General features: G+C 38.9%; 1 protein-coding gene across 2 annotated transcripts in view; it reads right to left on the bottom strand.

Annotated features, from left to right (window-relative positions):
- The window catches only part of il12rb2 (interleukin 12 receptor, beta 2a), a 36,810-nt gene extending 11,895 nt beyond the window's left edge, over positions 1–24,915 (bottom strand). For both annotated transcript variants that reach the window (XM_072574107.1, XM_072574108.1), the window contains exons 1-9: positions 24,786–24,915; positions 17,292–17,704; positions 15,479–15,763; positions 11,668–11,782; positions 10,326–10,552; positions 8,444–8,583; positions 7,411–7,558; positions 5,804–5,883; positions 210–420 (exon numbers count right to left, since the gene is read on the bottom strand). In XM_072574107.1, the coding sequence (XP_072430208.1) occupies positions 210–420; positions 5,804–5,883; positions 7,411–7,558; positions 8,444–8,583; positions 10,326–10,552; positions 11,668–11,782; positions 15,479–15,763; positions 17,292–17,361 (1,276 nt within the window). In that variant the 5' untranslated portion in view covers positions 17,362–17,704; positions 24,786–24,915. The remainder of the gene's footprint in view (positions 1–209; positions 421–5,803; positions 5,884–7,410; positions 7,559–8,443; positions 8,584–10,325; positions 10,553–11,667; positions 11,783–15,478; positions 15,764–17,291; positions 17,705–24,785) is intronic.
- Between the last annotated feature and the right edge of the window lie 544 nt (positions 24,916–25,459).

Here is a 25,459-nt window from a genome sequence, read left to right as displayed (position 1 = left end):
GAATTCAGATGGGTAAGTGCTAATTGAACATTGGTCATAGGAGGATTACACCACCCAATTATCCCGACTTCAAAAAAGCATGACTAGAAGGCAATTGAACAAAGTAATTTTCCTGTAGTTTTTGTTCCCCAGTACTTCCCTCTCATCCTCTAAAATTAATACAGTAGACCTCTTTGCAACATTGTAAAAAATGAAGGCCTTTCTTTTACCTGAGAGATACGGCACATGGAGTTGAGAAGGTGGAGAGTTTCCCTTGGAGTTATAAGCAGACACTGTAATTGTACAGCCTGTCCTAGTGATTTCCATAATGTACCAGGTGTTTGAAGTCTGTTCCCAGATAGCTGTGTTTTCCTTTGTACTTTTCTGAAGTGTTATATTGTAACCCAGGATTCTTCCTCTGCTTTCAGGCATCTTGAGAGGCTATAATAGTAAAAGCAGCTAAGTTTTCTTTAGAAATCAAGTTTTGAAAGATACTAATCACATTATTCTTTTTAAGTGAATACTGTTTACATTTTTCCAAATTTCAACAACAGTCTCCCTACTAAGGATAAAAATAATCTCACACAAACTAATCAAGTTTTCAATTTTTTTTCTCCTCAAATGTAAGGACAGAACTGGAGAATTACAAGCGTTATGCCATCATTCAAAAAGAGGCCATATGGATAAACCTATCAATTACAGACCAGACTAATCATTCAGTTTAGCTTCAGTGGTGGGGAATCTTCAAGAAACAAATACTCGGGAAAGAATCAACAGTCACATGGAAAAATGTGTGATGATCCTGTTCCTAATCAACATGTCAGCCATGATCACGTTAGATGGTGGAACAGACTCTGCTCCTTCACCTTATGGTATTCTGGATTTTTAAAGAGGAAGTTGTGATTATTTAACTGGAAATTTTTGAAGAGGTAAACAGGGAGGCTTAATGAGGGTAATGCTGGTGAAACGGCATACGTGCTTTTCCAAAAGGCATTTGATACAGTATCACAAATAGACTTGAGCCAAATTATAACTCTCAAAATGCAAGGAACGGTAGCAACATGGATTCAAGTTTGCCTGAGTGATAGGAACCAGTGGGGATTTTTTTTCCAGACAGGAGGAAGGTTTGAAGTGAACTTCTCCAGAGATCTGTATTCGGAACCTTGCTTTTCTGGATATAGATTAGTGATCGAGATCATAGTAAGCAGGGCACAGTTTCAAAGTTTGCAGATTTGAAATATAACTTGGAAACATTGTAAATTGTCAGTCTGTTAATTAGCCAATCCTCAATATTTTGCAATACGCTACCTCCAATGCTATTGGCTGTTATCCTATTAAGTTAGTTAAAATGTGGCATATTATTAATAACCTTCTGAGGAATCCAAATACATTACATCCACTGCTTCCCCTTTATTTATTCTGCTTGTTATCTCCTCAGAGTTTTAGTAATTTGTCAGATTTCCCTTTCATGAAGCAATGCTGAATCTGGATAAAGAAACTCCTCTTCATCTTAGTTCTAAACGGTCAGAGGTTGTGCCCTCAGGTCCTTGTCTCTGCTACTACTGGTAACATCTTCTCCACATCCATTGTATCCAGACCTCTCAGTAAAGTTTCCTTCAGTTTACCCCTCATCTTTATAAATGCCATCAAGTACAGACCCAGAGTCCTTAACCACTTCTCATACGACAAGCCCTTCACCTCCAGGATCATTCTTGTAAACCATCTCTGAAACCCCTCCAACATCAGCACATCCTTCCTCAGATATGGGTCATAAAACAGCTCAATATTCTAAATGCGGTCCGACCAGAGCTTTATACAGCCTCAGCAATACATCTTTGCTCTTGTATTCCAGATCTCTTGAAATGAACGCTAAAATTGCATTCGACTTCCTAATTACCAACTAACCTGCATGTTAACCTTCAGAAAAGCCTTAACTAGGACTCCCAAGTTCCTTTGTGCTTCAGAATTTTGAAGCCTTTCCCCATTTAGAAAAATAGTCTACACATTTATTCTTCCAAGCAAAGTGCATAACCTCATGCTTTCCCACATGGTATTTCATCTGCTACTTCTTTATGCACTCTCCTAGCCTATCCCAAGTCCTTCATCAGCCTCCTCATTTCCTCAACACTACCTGCCGTTCCACCTTTTTGTCATCTGCAAATTTAACAACCATGCCCTCTGTTCCTTCACGCAGAAACTTAACGTATCATGTGAATAGTTATGATCCCAACACTAACCCCTACAGAACTCACTGGTCACTGTCTGCCTTTCTGGAAAATCTTTGGATTTTTGGTTCCCAGCCCTGTCCCCTTGCAGCCATGTCTCTGACAGCCACAACATCATACCTGCCAATTTCAGTCAGTGCTATAAACTCATTTATCTTGTTTCTTACACCTTATGCGTTTAAGTACAACACACTCAGTCCTGTAATGACTGCCACCTTTTCACAGTTGTTCTCTTACCTGCTGTGTCTGAAGTTAGATTCTTGACACATTCCATACTGTCCAATTCCTGATTCTGGAAACTTTAACTTCAGCTGAGCCTTCCCTTGCTTTAACTTTTTCCATGCAACTGAACACATCCCTCCACTATTAAGTTTAAAGCCCTATCCACAGCTTCAGTTGTTATTTGCAAGAACTCTGATCCCTGTATGTTTTCACATGGAACCCATCCCATTGGAACAGCTCCTCCCAGAGATGGGAACTCCAAGTTCTGGTTCTTCAAAAGGCAGTGCTATACAATGAGGTAAAGATTCTGCCTGAAAGACCCTCCATGTGTATAGATACAATCTTATTATAACCTATAAGTACAGTTTGGAAGACAAACTGCTTCTCACTTCAGGAATAAAATCAATGGAAGAAACAGTCAGAAAAAACTCAAACAGTAGATGTGAAATGACAGAAACCATAGAAAAGAAAGTCAACAGGAGCGGATGAGCCTCAAGTTCAGCCCACCTAAAACACAGAACATTAAAGCTCCATACAGGCCCTACTGTTGCAGGCAGGGTATTCCACGCCCTTACTGCTTTGAGTAAAGACAGTATTCCACTGCCATCTGTGGAAAAGATGGATAAGTAAAGCTGAATCGTATGGTTGATGGGAAAAATCAATGCGTCTATGTGGGCTCTGCCAGGTGCTCCAGTTACCCCCACAGTTTAAAGATTAGGCCATACCAAATTGCCTCATTGTGTCTCAGAACATACAGGTTAGCTGGATTAGCCATGTTAAATGTGGGGTTATGGGGATAGAACAGTGTTCTCTTTGGAAGGTCTCTGCAGACTGTGGGCCAAATGGCCTCTTTCAGCAGTGTATGGATTCTATGATTATATGGACACAGACTCCATGCTTATCAAAAGGTGGTCTTGGCATTGTCACTTCCCACTGAAAGCAGAATTAGTGGCTCAAAGATTTGGACATTTGAAGGTTTGGACAATTTAAAATTTATAGACAACGCTTATAAAATAGATTTTTAAAATTCATGTGAGTCGAGCCAGACTTTGATAACCATTATTATACATATAGTTGTACAGAATATGGAATGTAATATTGAAAAAAGTTATTACAGTTAAGATAATGATATTTCACATCATATCTAAAACATCTGTTGATCACACACCAGTTATTCCTGGGGTTCATTTATAATAAAAGTATACATTTGAATACATTGTATGCTAAGTTTAGCACACCTGTGAAAGATTACAAAAATTCTCCTTGGAGATTCCTAACCCAAATGTTTGCCTTTCAATGCTGGACTACACCAAGGTTCAAACTTAGAGAAAATGTTATTAACAAGAATTAGATTTTCAGAAAGAAACAAAAAACACACTTGAGATAGATGTCAAAAACATTTTTTTTTAAAGTCCTAGGAAAACATTCAAGGTGGAGTCAAGCTAGTTATGTTTGGTCAGTTGAGCTGAATGAGGTCCAGTGCTAGTTATGGCCTACAGGAATGGAGAACCATATTAAATCATGGTTAAAAGGAGGATCTCAGAGCATATTAAACATTAAAGAAACTAAAATTTGGAGAAATGTAGACTTGAGTTTCCAGTCTTGGGTGAACCAGAAGATACAAAGTTCTTCATTCTTAAGCAACTTTTTATACATGTCCTAGTATGACAGGGTGCGTCATGTTCATAGTGGGAATTAATAATGACAATAAAAGACAGTTAAAAAAACACCTTTACTGTTGAAACGCTGGCACTAGTGGTAGCAATAGATTATGCAGGTGCATCTATTTAATATTCCAAAGGAAACCTTATACAAGGGCCAAAGAGAGATACTTTCCTGAGAATGTTATGCTTTTGGTTGCCTTGACTATTTAACTTTCTCCCCTTATCTACTATATCAGCCTCAGACTTCTCTTTGGGTACCCCTCTCAAAGCCTCCTGAGTAGCACTAGCAAATCACCCCACCAGGATATTTCCAATTCAGGTGCAACCTGTCTCTCTTATATAGGTCATATCTACTCATGAATCTCTTCTATTCTCTAAACAGGTCCTTCGACCCAAACAGTCCACACTGACCCTCCAAAGAGTAACCCACCCAGACCCATCTCCCTCTGATGAATGCACCAGAATACAATGGGCAATTTAACATGGCCAATTCACCTGACCTGCACGTTTGGATTTTTGGAGGAAATCCATGCAGACACGGGGAGAATGTGCAAACTCCACACAGACAGTCGCCCAACGCTGGAATCTAACTTGGGACCCTGGTGCTGTGAGGCAGCAGTACTAACCACTGTACCATCATGCCACCCTTAAATGGCTGTCTGAGAATAGCATGTGCATTAGGCTTGGGGTGGAGACAATGTTGCAAACAGCAGTCCTCTGCTGGTGCAAGCAAAAGCTACACATTCATGTTTGAGAGCTGCCATAAACTGGACTTACACTGAAAGTTACAGAACACTTATTGAAATTCAACGCCTGATCTTTTAACAATGTGCAAGAGTATGGGGAAAAAGGTAAGTGAATAGCACTAATCAATGCTCATTGGAAATCCCATTCAGACACAATGGACTGAATGGTCTCCTCCTGTGCAGTCACAACTCTGATAATAAATAATCTATTATGGATTGAGTGATAAATATTTGGCCAGTGCACTGAAGATATTTTTATTTATAAAACAGCTGTTATAACCTCAAGATGTCTTACAGTACATTACAGCAAATTAAGCACTTTTGAAGTGGTTACAGATGTAATGTAACACTTACAGAATAACGTAATGGCAAGTAGCTGCCCCATTCTAGCCAGATCATACAAAACACTGAACTATTGAACTATTTACAGTGCTTTGTACAGTAGAAATGGCACACCCCAAAGCCTGGTATTGCAACTACTGTTAAAGTTACATCACACAGCAAATCCTGTTCATATCAACATCAGTGCATAATGCATATTTACTAAAGCTCATATTGATGTGCTGAGCATTTTGATCACATGAAGATGTTGCTATTTTTAAAAGGCACCCAATATTAATATCTCCAGGATATGATCGAAGGCAGATGAGCTGAATTGGAGAAGGTTCAAGGAATTGATTCATTTTGTGGTGGCATCATTGGTTATGAGAGCATGGAGGGAATATAGTGGATTGGTTAAAAAAGAAACCCTGACTACAACCATTTGACACTTGTCCATGCGATCAGTAACCAAATTACAATATGGACACATGGCTTGGTATTCAATAGACTGAACTATTCCTGTGAAAGTAAATCACAAGAGTGAATCTCCTCTCAACATTACTCTTCACATGTATTTACTTGGTAAGTATAACTAGGCATTAAGTTATTTTATAAATTACTCGATAATAAACTGAAAATATCTTACTTTCCAGAAAAGTGTGACTTGTAGATTATTGGGATCAAACAGATTTGTTGTGTACCAGACATCTAGTTGTCCTGTGGGAACTATGAAATGACAAAACAAAACCTATTGAAACATGATCTAAAGTAAAAAGGTTAATATATATTCATTGTAAATGGTCATTACATAGGCTTCACCACCACGCCACCCTCAAACACCATAATCCCACACTATCAACTTTGATATTGATAAAATAGAAGGATCAATCAACATCAGGCACATTTGTGTACAATATGTCAACAACGTAGCAATCTTTCTCTTCGATATGGAAGCAAGGTTAGGCAGTGACAGGAACTTCCCTTCCCTTCAAAATATTGACAAGATGGGGTGCAACAAGCAAGGGTGATGCATTCTTGCTGTGACACCTCAATTTGTGACTAGTAGAACTACTGCTATACTCTGCACACAATCTCATTCGGAATTTGTTCTGACATGCAGATGAATTTCAAATTTTAGGCGTCAGCATGTGTGCGAGCTGCTGCAGTTATTGGATATACATCAGAATTGACAGGAATTGAATTACACCCACAATATTCCATTGTATTTGCTGACCTCAGTGTGACTGTACTACTGCATTACAAAGTCAAGATTTAATACTGAAAGAAGTATTTTAAATGTATTTCACACCTTTGGTCAAATCATTAATTACTGCATCATAAAGAAACTAACAAGTTCAGCATTCTGTCTTGGAAGTGATCAGGAGTTGTCTGAGTCAAAACAGGGTGTGAAAAGTACAGTACAAATGACCTGCAAAAAAGGCATTCAGCTAGTACAAGTCCCTGAAAACTATCCTCTAGAGTTTTGTTCCCTCATCTAGAAAACAGTAACATTTTCTAAACCTTACAAGTTTACAGGAGTTTTTTTGATGCCTCATCTGGTTCTTCACGCATGAGCCAATCTATTGAATATTGGCAGAATGGATTTACTGGGGCATAATCCACTCCACACCCAACCTTCCTATTCATATACCCATCCAAATGCCTCTTAAAATGTTGCAATTGTACAAGTCTCCACCACTTCCTCTGACAGCTCATTCTATACACGTACCACCCTCTGCATGAAAAAGTTGCCCCGTAGGTCTCTTTTATATCTTTCCCCTCTCACCCTAAACCTATGCCCTCTAGTTCTGGGCTCCCCGGCCCTAGGGAAAAGACTTTGCCTATTTACCCTAACCACGCTCCTCATAATTTTGTAAACCTCTAAGGTCACCCCTCAGCCTCCGACGCTCCACGGAAATCAGCCCCAGCCTGTTCAGCCTCTCCCTATAGCTCAAATCCTCCAACCCTGGCAACATCCTTGTAAATCTTTTCTGAACCCTTTCAAGTTTCACAACATCTTTCCAATAGGAAGGAGACCAGAATTTCACGCAATATTCCAACAGTGGCCTAACCAATGTCCTGTACAGCTGCAACATGACCTCCCAACTCCTGTACTCAATACTCCGACCAATAAAAGAAAGCATACCAAATGCCTTCTTAATCAACAAGATAGATTGATGCTCACACAATAAAGGAATTATTCTATTTATTTTACATCAACTCTAACCGCACAGCAATGGTGGAGAACTCTACCTGCCTCTGGTGTCTTGCTTATAAAGGAAGGACTCCACTCACTCCATTGTCCTTGGAACTGATCAAACTTTGAGCGAACCTGGAACTCATATTCTGTGTAATGCTCCAAATCAAACACATCGCAGTGTGTAAAATTGATTAACAATTTCTGAAATCAAAACAGAAGGGAGTATGATCTGGCAATTAAAACTGGAACCTGGACGAAGGGTTGCTGAGTCTCCAACAGACCTGCACATTTTGGCTTGAGTATAACATACTTTGGTAAATTCTTTGCAATGCTTAGCAGTTGCTTTCACCTGGTGGAATAAATGGCAGCAATGCAAGAGAGGACATAGTGGGTTCTGTAGACAATGGCATGCTAGTGGTGGAATTAGGACTGGTCCAGGAGCAGCGATAACTACCAATCATGAAAAGGTCACCTATATTACTATGACCTGAATTGGCTTTTCAGCCTCTACAGAAAAGTATCCTCTTTGTGGGATTGGTCAGCCAATATAGGTAAAACACATCAAGCCTCAACTTCTGCTTCTAGCCTTTGTTGAAGGAAGAATGGTGGGTAGTGCGACTCAATGGTAAAGCCTATACAGTGTGGCTACGTTCAGTTATTTCTATGATAATCCCAGTGCATCCTATTTGAAGGAAGGGAGTTGTGGAAATAGCATTCCACAAAGAGAAAGGCAAATTAAAACAAAAAAGTGTTATTGGCAGAACAGCAATGTTAAAAACTGTTTTAACAACAAATTCTACAGAAATCCTCAAAATGCATAACTTGCCAGGCAATCTAGAGTGCCCTTTATGTGGGAATAATGGAAAGAAGGACAATATATAACTAACTATCTCATTGAATTAAAAGATAATGAAGAGAGGTACAATGAAGTGGTGAGAATCTGGTACAACTAATCTATAAGACGCAGTGCTAAAATGATTCTGGAAATTCAAAATGAATACTTTGTGGGAAATTCAAACTTTTCTAAGTTATCAACTAGAAATATTACAAGTAAAATAACCACAAGTAAGTTTTAAAAAAAGTTACCTTTTCCGATTGACTGTTGGTACTTTGATATCGGATTTCAAACAACTTTGTGTTTTGGTGGTCTTGCCAATATATTGTACTAATTAGCGGTGAGCTGCTGCTAAATTCTACCTTCCTGATACAGGGAGGACTGGGTGTCACTAAAAACAACAAAAATTCTGTAGTTACTTTGCTGGTGTCAATGTATTTGTTTTATAGATAAGATCAGGTACGATTAACTGTAGAAATATCAATATTCAGATGAACAGCATCATGTAAAAACCCAAACCATATTCTGTGGGATGTTGGAATACAAATGCACTGGTAATAGTTAATTGATTTTCAGAAAGCTAACAACCATCTTTATAGGAGTAAGTCTATCACATTGGAGGTGTGGTTGTATTGATGCTGGATTCATAACCCAGAGACGAACATAATGTTTTGGAGGCTCAGGCTCAAATCACACCATAGTAGATGGTTAATAAAAACAAAGATCTAGAACTAAAGTCTAGTGATAATCGTGAAAAAATGCTGTCATAATAATCCACCTTGTCCTAATGTCACTTGGGGAAGGAAATCAGCCATCCTCACCTGGTCGGGTCTGCGTGACTGTGGATCCACAGCTATGTGGCTGACTCTTAACTGCTCTCTGTAATGGCCTAGTAAGGCACCCAGTTCATGGACAACAAATGCAATCCCCACATCTCAAACAATTTAAAAAAATTTAAAAATCACTGTCAGAAGGTGCAAGCTTTGTACTGCATTTCAGAGAAGATTTGGAATTCTGGGTTGCCATTTATCTGTGGGTTGAGAAACCACAAAATCATCATCATCTTTGAGAGAAACAGCAGGAAGAAGTGTTGTACTTGAGAGTCCACAGTATAAATTGAGGATTAGCAATATTCAGTCTTAACTTAAATAGTAGACGCAAACCACATAAAGTGACTATTTCCTGCATAAAATTCTGCGGTTATTTGAAAGTCATGTAATCACAAAGATCAATAATAATGAAAGTTAAAATCAGGAATCTTCGCCTAATCATACAGCAAGACCCAGCACAGTCCATCATAGAATGGTCCTTGTGCACATTGGTATTGTCTCTAATGTCCCAAAAGGCCCAGGTTCAAGACCCACTTGCTCTAGAAATGTGTAACATCACTGGATAGATTAATAAGAAAATATCTATGGACCACCACAGCATCCAGCTACTTCTCAGACTATTTCATTTACTGATCCACCTGGAAACCTCATGTAATTGTTAATCATTCTTTATGCTAAAAAGTTGTCAACACAGATTCAAATCATTGAGAAAAACTGAGATACCTTTCTTTATGGATATTATTTTTAGATATCCTGCTGCTACTCTATACCTGCAATCTGGTTGAGGTGGAAGTGAGGGACAGCAGCAGTTTGTGTACAAGTAGGATGGGGAGAGCAGGCAGTGTGGTGGCTGGATTGGCAGGGTGAGCATAGCAGGTGAGGAAACTCACTTGGCAGACACCACAAGAATGGAAGCTTCGTCAGCTTTAGCCTTCACCTCCAAGTATTGAATCATAGGACAATTGGCACCAGAACGAATTTCCTCAGAACTTCCAGTAGTGTTATCTTTTGAAACTGGTTGCTGGTTTTAGTCATTTAAGAATGACAGAGGGGCCCTACATACATGTGCTCTTTTAAGCCAGTGACAGATGGTGTTTGCTACACATGTGGAGCCATCTACTCACCAAAAGGCAAAATGTGATGAAATATTAGCTTCAGGCCTGTATTATGTAGCTACTTACATAAACAATATTGGCAGAATGTTAGGATTTAAGGAAGAAAGACATGCATCCTTTCTTTGCACCAGATTGATCTATGGGACATTGCACATTTAATATAGATTTTTTTAAAAACTTACACACACCTATCTCATCCAAGGTGAAGTTTATGACTGCTGAAGTTTGATTCCCCAGTTGGTTTGAAGCAGTTACCCAAGCTGAATAAACAGAGGATGGGTTGAAAACATGTCCAGATTCACTTGCAAAGCGTAGCCTTTGTTCCAGTAGAGTCTTCCTCTGCTTTGTGCAATTTCCAGTTGACAACGCGGCAGAGGTTTTTGATGCAAAAAAACTGTGTGACTCATTTCGGAACCTGAAAAATGTATTACATGATTTTTAAACCCACCTTTGCATTTGAAATGAAAGGTGCAATGTTTTATTCTGTGCACCAAGAGAACAGCAATAGCAATAACCAAGGTGCAATGTTAAGTTCAAAGTACTCTACAAAACTACATCTAAATTACTTAACATTCACGATTGGTATCTGCTAGCTAATATTATTAGGCAGGTGAAGATTTTTTTGCCAGATATCCTAAATTCTGTACAATAGCATTATACAAATGATCCATATTTATGTAACACACACATGTTCTTAGTTGTAGAGACATGTCTACTCTTGACCAGGCAAATATATTTGTATGGGGAAAGTGAATATTGCAGATGCTGGAGATCAGAGTTAAGATTAGAGTGGTGCTGGAAAAGCACAGCAGATCAGGCAGCATCCAAGGAGCAGGAAAATCAACGTTTCAGGCAAAAGCCCTTCATCAGGAAATATATTTGAATGTTGGACATTATAAAGAGTGAAGTCAATGTGATAAAGACATTGGTCTCTCAAGTGACTGATGCGTGCATTACCATATACATTTTTCCTAGTGTAAAGAGATCAACTATTTAAAACCAGAGAGAAGAGGAGTGGATAGGTTTACAGGAGTTTGTTCAGAGAATTTGTCAAAGCAGAATGTTTTACCAATTGGCATGGTTAAGATAGAGCCAATGAATGGGAAAAGATCTGCATACATATTTGAAATAAAATCAACACTTGAGGTTACAGAAAAGAAAGAAAAAACAATGAACAGGGGTATTATTGGAGTTGCTTTTGCAAAGTAGCTGCTTCCTTTTGTGCTATAAATACATTGTGTTCTACAGGAAGTGCTAGTTGCTGTATGAAGGAGATAAAGAGGTTGTTGAAGAATGGAAGACAAGGAGTTAACGATAGTCATAGATGCCCATGCAGGGGTTCAATCATAAAGTAGTCAGGGTTTGGAAATCAGAAAGCATTTATGAAATAGATGCAGGAATTTTCAGAGTAGTATGTGTTTTTTGAAGGTACAAATTTCAAGGCAGAGTGGCCTTAAATTCTGATGCATTTCCATCATTCAGTTCATGTTTAAAGGCAACATCAGTTTTCAAACTGGAAAACCATCTCACCGCAATATATGATTTGTTCTGATATGCGTGATGCGTCCTATAAACCAGCTGCAAGATACATCACCTTCTCTTCCATTTTGAATGCATTTCAAGTTTTGGGGCTGATCTGGAGGGTCTGAAACAGCAAAATTTGGAATTTTTGATATAGAATTATTTCCTAGACATTCTTAACATTTGTTATCATTAAGCATATAGTGCAACGAATGAGTGAATGGTACCAGAGATATTTTGCACCAGCAATGTTACATGCACTGCAAAGGTAACAATTAATCTTAAACAAAGATAGAAAATGCTACAAAAATACATCATATCAATTAGCATTTGTAAATAAAAAGGACAGTTTAAGGTTTTGGTGCAAGATCCTTCCTTAACTCGAATCTCTAAAGTAATTAAGCTCTTAAGTAAGATGGCACATTCTGTACTATTAGTTGAGGAAGTAATGTTGGTGAGAGAAAATATAAGAACTTGCAACTTTTCTCCAAGTTGTGAATGGAGTCCTTTGCAACCATCTTAATCACCATTATGACAAAGAGTCTTGGTTTAATGTCTTTGAACTTCCAACAATGCAGCAATCCATCAGAATCTGATAATAGGAGGTTAATTTGACAAATGCATTGTTCCAAGGAGTCAATGGAGAACCAATCCCACATTAAGTGCTGCCACCCCATTGCACAAGTGAGAGAGGCAATCTGTGTAACACGTGCCTCTATTGGCTGTTGGTTGGTGAGGGACGAGTAAGTTGCATGATACCACAGATTGGAGGAGAAAGTGAGGACTGCAGATGCTGGAGATCAGAGCTGAAAATGTGTTGCTGGAAAAGCGCAGCAGGTCAGGCAGCGTCCAAGGAACAGGAGAATCGATGTTTCGGGCATCAGGGCTGATGCCCGAAATGTCGATTCTCCTATTCCTTGGATGCTGCCTGACCTGCTGCGCTTTTCCAGCAACACATTTTCAGCTGCTACCACAGATTTACAAGCTTGCAACTGTTTAAAAATGGGGTGCACTTTTGAATGACTTAACTGTAGAGCATGCAGTAGATATCAGAATATCAGTAGAATTGAGGTTCTCAGAAAGAGTTATGAAGAGGAACGATGCTCATTTCTATGAAAATTTGAGGATGCCTGCATTAGTTGGTAATGGGGCTCAAGTACATGCAAACGGCATTAGTTTTAGAATGTGACTGCATTTCAGAAAGAAACTTAGTGCACTTACCAGGAATGCCAAAATTTTCATTATTTTATTACTTTTTGCAAAACCCTGTAAGATTCCACTTTTTCTTCAGGACCAGTAATCCTTCATTCACCACCTCCCATGGCTGTTCATAAGACCAAGGTAAACTTAACTGCATCTTCTTTCTGTTTGTATTCAAAACCTTCAAAAATCTTCACAACTAACTTCATTGAATTTTTTTTGAAGAAGCAATGAAGAGGATTGACGAATTAGCCATTTGGAAGCAGAACTGGCTTGAAGACAGAGGTGGTGGTGGAGGGCTGCTTTTCAGACTGGAAGCCAGTGACCAGAGTTGTGCCACAAGGATTGGTGCTGGGTCCACTACATTTCATAATTTATATAAATGATTTGGATGAGAACATAGGAGGTATAGTTAGTAAGTTTGCAGATGGTACCAAATTTGGAGGTGTAGTGTACAGCAAAGGTTATCTCAGAGTACAACGGGCTGAGGTGTGGCAGATGGCATTTAATTTAGGTAAATTTGAGGTGCTGCATTTTGGAAAGACAAGTCAGGGCAGGACTTATACACTTAATAGTAAGATCCTGGGTAATTTTGCTGAACAAAGACCTTGGAGTGCAGGTTCATAGCTCCTCAAAAGTGGAGTTGCCAGTAAATAGGATAGTGAATAAGGCGTTTGGTTGCTTGCTTTTATTGAGTTCAGGAGCTGGGAGGTCATGTTGAGGCTGTACAGGACATTGGTTCGGCCACTTATGGAATATTGTGTGCAATTCTGTTCTCCCTACTATAGGATGTGCTGAAACTTGAAAGGGTTCAGAAAAGACTTACAAAGGATGTTGCCAGGGTTGGAGCATTTGAGCTCAAGGGAGAGGCTGAATAGGCTGGGACTACTTTCCCTGGAGCAGAGCCTGATGGATGACCTTATAGACACTTATGAACATGAAGGGCACAGATAGAGTAAACTAAATTAGTTTATTTTGCCCAGGGTAGGGGAGTCCAAAACTAGACTGCATAAGTTTAAGGTGAGAGGGGAAACATTTAAAAGGGACTTAAGGGACAATGCTTTCACACAGAGGGTGGTGCATGTATGGAATGAGCTGCCACAGGAAGTGTTAGGGCTGTTACGATTACAACATTTAAAGGCATTCATATAAAGGGAATATGAATAGGAAGAGTTTCGAGGGATATGGACCAAATACCTGCAAATGGGACTAGATTAATTTAGTCAGCATGGATAAGTTGGACCAAAGGGTCTGTTTCAATGCTGTACAGCTCTATGACTATATGTTTTCCCCTTGCTCAAACTTGCTTTGGTTTCTGTCATCATGCACACTACAATAAAGTTGGCTAACACATGACAGTTGAAGCTCTTGCTTGGGACGGATATTTAACCATATCTAATTTTCTTGCAGGAATGACATAGGAGTGAGGGGATCAGGATCTGCTAGAGAAACTTCAAAATTTACTACCTGTGACATAATCTGAAGATGCAATTCATTCAATAATGATCAATGGTGGTTCTATGCATTTGCCACCATTACATAGCACAAGGAAAACCATGATCAAACAAGGATACTGTGAGCTATACTGAAGGAAACTACAAGCGTGCTCTTGAAATCTGAACCATTGTTCAAGGATTCCAATGAAGTTTCTAGAGGACTTTCGGATCAACTGTAGCAGACTTCAATTGCTGTTATTGCCACCCTTTCATTTAGCCTCAAATCAGACAGGAAATATAATAAATTGACTGACTTGAATCAGACAAGATAATTCTACATCTCTTTACAACCTACAAAAGTGAAAATTTTATTCAATTTGGATTCATTGGTTGCTAACAGAAAAGTTACGTAGGAAGAGATACTTTTCTTGCACTATTATAGTTAGTTTTGTTTTCATGTTATGAGCATATAATAGGTCTCTCATCCAATATTCTCAAAGTTGAAGGGTGTGACAGGGTTTGAAGCAGCTGCCTGTGAGTGATGGGTGAAAATAGCAAGTTGGGATAGTCAGGCAGTGAGGCTACAAAATGGCAGTGACACCTTAACGGAAATTGTTTTAAGGTTCCTGCCTGGTTCACATGTTCCCTGGAATTAACTTAATTTACGCCCCATTTCCTTTAAACCCAGGTGAGTATTAAAACAAAAATTAAATTATAAAATTTGTGGGAGATAGTATTTCATTTCCATCTGGTATCATTCCATTTTTCAAGGCAAATGGCGAGTTACAGAAAACAAAAATAATCCCTCTTAATTTCATAATCCATTATAACAATCAGCAAATGGTCCTTGGACTTTAAATCAAGGAGCAAAAGGAAGGTAAGGTGAAGTGAGATACAGACAAATAAAAGGAGAGAAAAGCAGAAAGTCCACTCAGCTTCAATACTGTGCCCTGTGATTTCCATGAGTACCATTCTGCAGTAAGGTCTATGTTGGGAATTGAACTCTTCAGCCACTCAGGGTATTGAAGCATGACTAAGTGACTGAACTGTTTTGCCATTCACACCATCTCCTTTTAAGATGTTTAGCTGTCATACATATAACAAACCAAAACTAAAATAGCTAACAAAACTTGTTAGCATACAGTATATTCATTTCAATCAATAAAATTAAAAATACCACTTACAGCCAGCTTTAATATCAATTCCACAAATCAAGTATTCCATGTTGCAGTGTAGCTTACAAGCAAAACTGGACTCATCATTTGTAAACTTTGGAATGTGTGCAATGACTGCATTGGTGGGGATCTGTACCGTATGTAGCAGCATGGTGTTGTCTTGTATAATACGTAGCTGTTGAGCTGTACATTCATTGTAGAATGACCCCTTTAATATACACGATATATTAATGCTTGATCCAAATCTTATTACGGATGCAGGGCTGACTTGCATTTCTCCATTAGTACAGGATTCTGGAAGAAGATGACAACATTTTCAAAATCATTTCAGAAGCTAGAAAAGCTTCAGCATTAAGACAGAGTACATGGTTGCTAATGATAACCTGCTCATTTGAATTGTGTACACTGTATTAGTCTGCTAATATTTCTAACTGCTACTTTAATTTTTATGTCCTTACAATGTAGATCTTCTTTCTACATCAGTAGAGTTCAAAAACATCTCAGTGTGTTTTGGAATGTTCTCACATTTTGAACAATGCTATCTCAAAAGCTGTGCATGTATGCAGCTGCTGAGAGGGTCCATGCATGCTGATGCCATTTTTAGCATAGCCTTCCAGATCTAGACCTTGGATGTCCATACAGAACAGAAATAATTATCGGGACAGATGCACCATGAATTATTATTATTTTCATTTCTTCCTTCTGTGTGAGGGAGGAATACATTCAGCAGTGCAGAACGTGAGTATTACTGAAAAGCCAATAGTTTGTTGAGACTTTTTGTCTTACATTCATCAGGACACTACACACACACACACACACACACACACACACACACACACACAGACAGGAACCTGTCTCTTTATGGTCAAGGCGTTGTCCTGAAAAATAAACCTGAACATAACTGCTTTGTTGCTTTGAAATCAATGCAGCAAAAGTACATGTCCTTTCTGTGTGTGAAGAACAGGGCCCTGTGTATTAATATGTACCTTCCATTATGCACAAATATATCATACTGCAAACACACGTGATAAGTCTAAATTGGTAATCTTAAACAATTACAATAAATTTGAAATTTAAAATTGCCATTTGAACTTATAGATGTGTTAACTATCCATTATATCTTAAAATTTCTCACTAAAAATATTGTTTTATAGCATTGCTAGATAACAAATTAAATTTAATAGTCGCTGCATGACTTGGGGCTAAAATGAACCATTGTGTTACCAGCACATACGGATCAGGAAGCCTTTATGTAAGTGCTGAACTGGTTGATGAAAGGAGAGGCTATGTGAGACCACATGAAATCAGCCAAAGAATCTTTCTGGAAGGTAGTCAGTCAGTCAGTCACCAGTAACTGCTGTATCGAAGTGGAATATGATTTGGCACTGCAGTGATGAGTCCTGAGCTTAAGTATTGAATGGCTAGTCAATGTCAAGGCCAATAGCCAATGTCAAAAGCCAAAACCAAAATGGAGAAACTCAGCAGTGCTGGTGGCTACTATAGAGAAACAAAGTTAATATTTTGAGTTCAGTAACCATTCATCAGAATACTGGATCTGAAACTTTTACTGTTTTTCTCTACAGATGCTGCCAGATTGGCTGAGCTTCTGCAGCACCTTCTGTTTCTCTTTTAGATCTCCAGTGTCTGTAGTCTTTGGCTTTTATCCAACCGGAGATCGTCAAATATGGTTTAGCACTTAAAGACAGCAAATAAAAACAAAAACAAAACTTAAATCCTTGAGCATTACTCTAAACTCAAACATGATTTAAACCACAGTAAAATATATATAACGTGTTAATTATAATTGTTTAATGCAACTTACCAGCTGCCTTGTTCTTGCACAATAAGATGGCAACTAGTTTGATTAACAAACATACTCCAACAAGCTCCATCAAACAAAAGAAGGGAAGCTTGGGAACCAGAAACCCCCAGATTGTAGCTGTTCCTGTAAAGTGATTATTCAATAGTCTTACTTCCAGATTTCAGGTCTGCTGTACATTTGCCAGCTGCACACATTTCTACCTTGTTGTTAAATTCTTTCCTTTTGTTCCACCTACAGTCCCTCAGTTCCTCGTGCCCACAGTATAAGTTGATCTTCAGCTGCCTCAGAGAAGATGCAAGGATGGAAACAGAAATAGCAGACATGTATTGTGTTTTCCAATTGATGGGCAAAGGAACGTTGCCATTCTTCCCTGTTCCTGGGTCCAAAATTCTGGAATAGTCTTCTTAACAGCACTGAAACCAAAATATTGATCTAATTAGGAAGTTGGTGGTGTGGTAGAAGATAGCAATTAAGTATATTATGCAAGGACACGATTCAGAAGAAAGTAGTTAATGATATTGCATAGGCATCTGAACTTACACCTCAACTATTTATCATAAATAATTACTTAGTATTTAATTATAAATAATTAATTAATATGGGTGGCATAGCAAGCATAAAGGGACAGTAATTTTGATTTAGGGATTTGTAAAATTATGCCGATGGATTTCTGCAAATAGTTAAGTGTGATGACATTCACTCTGGACCAATAAAGGATACAAAACACATTTTAAAAGAATATACATCTACGAACAATAGAAAACCAAAGAAATTGATGAGACCATTTATGCACTCAAATGTCGTCGCCACATAAATATGTAGAAGATTAGCAAATGTTGTCCAATACAACTAGGGGGTTAGAACATAGGAGGAAATGGGGACATCGACCTTTAAAACAAGATCAGGCCATTTAGAAAACTTCAAGAAGTATTTTATTGGCTGTAAAGCACCAGAGACAACCACATTGCTGTGGGTCTGGAATCACATGTAGGCTAGATCAGGTAAAGTTGGCAGTTTCCTTCTCTAAAAGGACATTAGTGAGCCAGATGGGTTTTCCCCAGTAATGACAATAGATTCATGGTCATACAGTATGGAAACAGACCTTTCAATCCAACCAATCTATGCCAAACATAATCCCAAACACAACTAGTCCCACCTGCCTGCTCCTGGCCCACATCCTTTCAAGCTTTTCCTATTCATGTACTTACCTTAATGCCTTTTAAACATTGTAACTGTGCCCACATCCACTACTTCCTCAGGAAGTTCATTCCACATGCAAATCAGCCTATGTTTACAAACTTTGCCCCTCATGTCTTTCCAAAATCTCTCTCCTCTCACCTCAAAAATATGCCCCTTAATCTTGAAATTTTTAGCTCATCCAGAGTCTCTCTGACTGAGACAGTCACTGCAACCTTGGCAACATCATCCTTGAAAGGACAGATGTAAAGTCCACATTTAGTACATCAACCATATTACCACCACGTGCAGATCTCTTCATAGAGCATAGAACAGTACAGTACAGTACAAGCCCTTCAGCTCTCAATGTTGTGCTGGCCTTTTCTGAGATCAGATTAACCTACATACCCTACACTGTTCTATCTTCCATGTGCCTATCCAAGAGTCGCTTAAATGTCCCTAATGACTCTGCTACCACTGCAGGAATGCATTCTATGCACCCAACACTCTGTGTAAAGAACCTACCTCTAACATCTCCCCTAAACTTCCTCCAATCACTTTAAAATCATTCCCGCAGCTCTTAAACTCAACCCCTTGCGAATTAAAGCCAACACACCATACTCCTTCTTAACAATCCTATCAACTTGGGTGGCAACTTTGAGGGATGTATGGACGTGGACCTCAAGATCCCTATGTTCCTCCACATGGTCAAGAACCCTGCTTTTAACCCTTTATTCTGCATTCAAATTCAACCTTCCAAAGTGAATCACTTCACATTTTTCCAGGTTGAACTCCATTTGCCACTTCTCAGCCCAGTTTACATCCTATCAATGTCCTGTTGCAACCTACAACAGCCCTCAAAACTATCCACAACTTCACCAACCTTCGTGTCATCGGCAACTTATTAACCCATCCTTCCACTTCCTCATCCAAGTCGTTTATAAAAATCACTAAGAGCAGAGGTCCCAGAATCGATCCCTGCAGAATACCGAACTCCAGCTGAACTGAACTGACTTTTCTTTGAGCCTTTGTTACCATCTTTTTACTGGTTGTACATCTACAGAAGACTTTTGGATTTCCTTTCATGTTAGCTGCAAGTCTTTTCTCATAATCTCTTCTTGCTTCTCATTTGTGTTTTTGACCTCCCCTCTGAGTATTTAATATTCAGTTTGGTTCATATATATAGAGCAACACAACAAGCAAGCTCCCCTCCAAGTTGCATACCATCCTAATTTGCAATTGTAGCATCATTCCTTCACTCCAGTAGGTCAAAATTTTGGAACTCTCTCCCTAACACCACTGCAGGTTTATTTATACCACATGATTGCAGTCATTCAAAATGATGACACACCATCACCTAGTCAAGGGCAGCTGTGTTATCAACTTGACATCTGTAATAAGAAGCCTTTTTCTGATTTCTTTGCTTTCTCTCTTTCGTCATTAGGATTAGGTTTGTCCTACTTCTATACATCTGAGAATGTACTTCAACTAAAAAAAAATTGCCTTAAAGATCAATTATAGCTCTGCTTGATTCAAATCCATCTGGACCGCATCAGTTCTCAACACAGAAACTGGACTTCCTTAGTTTATTACTTATACTCAGGAATTTTCCCTGGAATTCTTTACACATCTTCTGATACTCATTTTTGCTGGACATTGCATGCTTTTCTGGATTAAAAAAACATTTACCTGCACCGATCTGTCATCTTCTGAAGCAGGTGGGACTTGAACCCCAGGTCTCCTATTAACTCTTGATCCACCAGAGACAGATTCAATAACGCCTCTTTAATGTACTAATGTAGACAATTAAACCTAAACGTACTTCGGTTAATTAAAGGCTAATTAAAGACCCCCGTCTGAAGTCATCTAATCTGAACTCTTTTCTGCATCGGTCTGTCATTTCCTTGCAAATTTGTTCCACTGCCCTTCTCACTGGTTGGCGTCCTTTGAAGTACACAAAAATGTAATGGTATCTCTATTAATTCTGTTTTCAGCAATGGAAATTTTGTCCTTGAACCTTCAAGGTCATCCTCACTCTGCAGCACTGTAATGTTATCCTAAATCAATATAGCTATCCCATCTCTTTCCTTTCCTAAACACATTGCATCCAATTATTTTTTGAGCCAAACATCCATTATTGCTGCATCATACTTTCACTTGGCTACCAGCATCAGCAACTCACCAACATTATTGTATACACAGAATGTTATTACATACGTGCATTGTGAACCCAAGTCAGGCTAATCACATTTCCTCTTACTCTAAAACTCACCCATGTCTTTTCTTGTGCCAGCTGCTTCACCCAATTCTTTGTGAATCTTGTATTCCCTTTCAAATGATTCCCAAACCCTTCCAAATTAATTCATTCTTTCCACAGCTTTCTTGAAATAGCCAATGGTCACTGGTCCCAGTTCTATTCAGGTGCAACCCATCCAGCCTCTTAGAGATCCCAGTACCCTGAGAACTAGCCCCAGGAATCTAAGTCCTTCCATCAAGAACTCTCCAGCCATGCATTTCCGAGACTTTGACTTCTATATTCACTAATGCATGACACAGGGCAGAGTCTGGAAAACGCTATCTTCGAGGTCTTCCTTGCTAGCTACCTACACATTTCTCTTTTTACCTATGTTCTGGTAGAAATTGTGGCTGTTATTCATTCATGTTCCTCTTCAGGATATTCTACAACCACTTCATATTGACACTTGGACCAGGAAGGGACAAATTCAAAGTCTCTATTATTGCAATGTAAATATTGCAATGATTGATTTAGAGCATTCAAGTTTACCTAAAGTGCCAGTATTCTGTTCACAGGATTAACAAAACACAAGTTTCCTGTAGTGTGAGAAACTTGCAATTTTCCATTCAAACTGAGCTGTCCCAGAAACTAGGAAATTTTGGATAATTAAAATCAATGCCTCAACTCTCACCAGTTACTTCTTTTAAAACTTAAAAATGAAGTCCCAGAATCTGGCGGCTTACCAATCTTGCAGCTCCCAACAATTTACTCAGTGCTATTTCCCTGTGATTGCAATTTTCTTGGAGTTCCACCCTTCCTTCCCTCACCCGATTTAAAGCTATTTCTAGATGTTATTTGCAACATTTCTCATGTTACAGGATACAAAAAGAACTGTTCATCTGCCAATTCCTTACTTTCCCCTGACTCACTTTCTCTACTTCTAACACTTATCTTATTAATCTTGATGTGAATGAGCCAATATTAGACTGGGATGGACATAGTTAAAAATCACACAACACCAGGTTATAGTTCAACAGGTTTATTTGGAAGCACTAGCTTGATTCATTCTGAGTATGGAGTGAATCTGTTATGAGAAGACGTTGTGTAGGTTGGGTCTGTTATTGGAGTGAATGGAGATCTTTTGATCATAAGATTATTAGGAAGCTTGACAGGGAGGATACAGAAGGTTCTTTTCCCCCTTGTGGCGGAGTTGAGGACCAGAGGGTATCATCTGAGGAAGAGATTGGCCATTTAAGACAGATGAGGCGGATCTTTTTCTTTTAGAGGGTAGTCAATCCATGGAACATTTAAAAGAAACAAAAAGGGCCATCAGGATTGGGCCATTAATTATATTCAAGGCTGCTTTGGACAAGTTTATTAAATGGAATCAAGGGTAATGGGGAAAATGGCAATTAGTTACAGCTCAGGATGATCAGATCAACCAATGATGGAACAGACCCAATGTGCAGAATTTGCACTTTATGGTCTTATTTAATCAAGCTTTAATACTATTCCTGAATACACTACATACTCCCTTAAAATTATGATGTAGAGGGTCCTTTGCTAGGTAATTAATCCTGTCTCATTGCACAATGTCAAGTCGAGTAAAACCTACTCTTAGGCTGGCCTCAGATCATGCTATTCGAAGAAACAATTCTGAACATATTTTATGACTCCCTCATGTGACTACCATTTACCATCTGATTTTTTGCAGATCTAGATACCTAATCCATATGTGGATTAAATTCCACCATGATTATCACCATACCTTTCTGGTAAACTCCCATATAGTTAATTAGGGGGCCGACGCAACATTCCTGAAAGTGACTTTATGCTTTTATTTCTCATTGCTAATCAAACTATTTCTACATCTGGTTTTCTGAATTTAGGTAACCCCTCTTTATTTTGCTAATACCATCATGAAGTAAGAGACACCACTGCAATTTATCTAGCTTCTTAATGTTCCGAAGTGTCTTGCACCCTTCAATATTCATGTCCTAATCTGTGATATTCTGAAGCCTGTCTCTAATGATAACTATCATCTGGTTATTTATTTCTGTGTGCTCAGTTCATCTGTTTAGTTCAAACTGCTACATGTATTCAGGTACAGCCTCCAGCTTTGGACTTATATTTTCATCTCAAATTGATTTACACTTAAAAATGTACTCTACTTTTCTGTAATAAAACATTTCTCTTTGTCTTGTTGATGCGCAGATTGATCACACCTTCCCAAATTTTATTCCTTGGCACCATCGTTTAGTTTGAAGTCCTCTCCACTTTTGAGTGAAATGTCTCATAAGAAGACTGCCCCAAATAGTAATTGTATTATCCCCAGAAAACAGGCAATGCCGAAAAAAAAACTGAACACAATTTGCCACACAATCAAGGGGATTGGGAAAAAGTAGTTAAGCAAAGTTAAGGATTATCAGATCAACCATGATCCCAGTGAATAGCAAAACAGTCTTAAGTGTCATGCAATTATTCATCTAATCTTATTTGCCATATGCCAAATTTGTTTGAACTATACTTGGACTATCAAGATAACATTCAATAATCCCAAACTCTGGTTTATTTTCTTTTCTATTTCTAATCTTATTCCCAACCAGATGTACACCATATCAAAAGATATTGGAACCCACAAAGTTATACAGTTTAACTACTTAACAGCCAATACACTACATACCTGTTTCCATTCACTACCCCCAGTCTTGGGCCTGAGCTTGCAATGAGTAAACTCGTTGCTGATGGTGCCTTTGCCATGTAGGATTAGCATGTCAACAAAGTTAAGGGTAGCCATTCCACCCCTACCCATCAGTCATGATATTATTGAATGACAATGTGACCTAACTCAATAATATCTGCCTTTGGCCCATATCCCTTAATATATTTGCTTTGAAAATTCTCTCTCTCAGATTTAGATCTGTACTGATCTAGCACGTACTGCTACTTGTGGGAGAGTCCCAAACATCTACCATTCTTTGTGTGTAGAAGCACTTCCTAACATCTCTCTGGAATGGTTTGGCCCTAATTCGTTGACTTTGGCCAGAGCTCTAGAATCCCCAACAAGTGGCAAAAGTTTATCATTCACCCTATCTTTCCTTGTTAATATCTGGAAGACTTCAATCAGATCATCCCTTAATCTTCCAAATTCTAGAGAAAACAGATCTAATTTGTGTAATCTCTCCAAATAACTGAACCACGAAAGTCCAGGCATCATTCTTGCAAACCTGCATTGTACTCACTCTGAAGATGTGGTGACCAGACCTACTCTCAGTACTGCAAGTAGAGTCTAAATCAGGGTTTTGCATAACTGCAGTACAAATTCTAAATTCTTATACTCCAGCCCTTTCGATTTAAAGACCTGCAATCCATTAGTCACCTTAATTATTTTTTCCATCTGTTCATGACATCTTAAAATATCTGTGTACTTGAAACTCTTTGGCCACCTCCTGTACTTAACTTCACGCCAACCAGAAAATACCCTGATCTATCGGGTTTTTTTTCCCCCAGTTGGCACAAATGACTAGATGAACATATTGATACTACACGGCCTTCTCCACTCGCCCATCTCGACAGTACATTTTGAAAATAATTGAGCCGGCAGCGAGGTCACCGCAGGGTCTCTACTCCCTGCAGGTTATCCAGAAATCCTGTTTTATTATCACAGTGTACGGGAGTACATGAAAAAACAAACATGGTTTACCCAGCCGTAGTTCAATTTCAGCTAAGATTCGCCAACCCTCGCGCTTTTTCCATCCTTTTTCTTTGTGAATACATAACTGGGGTATTTATTTGATTAAAAACTGACCTCGCAAAGTGACGGCAATAAAATGACAAACTCTCGGAACTTTGGCTATCACTAATGTAAAAAGTCCTCCAAATCGAAATTTGGAAATCCTGGTGCCGTATCATTGAGCCTGTTTTCCGCTAATAAACACTCTCCAACTTTCTCCTGTGCCTTCCGCTCATGCACCTAAAGTATATTCTGACCACGTTATTCCGAGAGCCACCAGCTTCACCCCGAAGAAACTATTACATTGACAAAACAAAATGAGAATGTAAGATAAAATAAATTCACTCACCGGTCACATCAATCCCGGACTGTAACGCATTCTCCACGTGTCAGCAGTGAACTTTCCCGGGATTCACTGACGGGGACCAACCAACCAGACATACACCAAAAAGGCGGTGTTAACAAGACAAAGACCGTCGTTTAAATCATCTGTCTAAAGTCTGGGGAAATAAATCGTCCTGATAAAATTTAAACTATTACGTGGCCGACCTTCAAACCACAGCGAAGTGTTACTTTGCCCAGAGTCGTGCTCCAGTGATTCTATTTAGAAGCCAAGATGTAACCACACGCTTTCGCACCTCTGAAATTGTGTGATCCTTCTCACACGCAGTCATCAAAAAAAGTTTGAATGCAGTGGGCTGCATGCATTTTATTTTGTCTAGACTTCTTGTTGTATTGTGTTTGAAATGGAAACCTGCTTTCCGAGAAACTTCTGAGGTTGGAAGAAGTGCCTTAGAGCACGTTAAAATTCACTGTCATGGATTTCATTCAATTGTTAAGGGGTTGAGCACATTCGACCTCACTGGTCATTTTTCTCTCTCCGTCTGTTGGCCAGTCCGTTGTGATCTGGGTCAATTTTTATGCTCCATTGAAAAAAATCCTTCCCATCCTCTACTCCATCTCGACCTTTCTACCTTTTGAGCTGACCCAGCCTTCCTCTAAATTCAGCGCATTTTAATATTT

This window comes from Chiloscyllium punctatum, chromosome 7 (genome assembly GCF_047496795.1).
Source record: "Chiloscyllium punctatum isolate Juve2018m chromosome 7, sChiPun1.3, whole genome shotgun sequence".
Taxonomy (NCBI): domain Eukaryota; kingdom Metazoa; phylum Chordata; class Chondrichthyes; order Orectolobiformes; family Hemiscylliidae; genus Chiloscyllium; species Chiloscyllium punctatum.
Note: the sequence above shows the minus strand (reverse complement) of the source record. Positions and strands in the feature narration are given on the sequence as shown.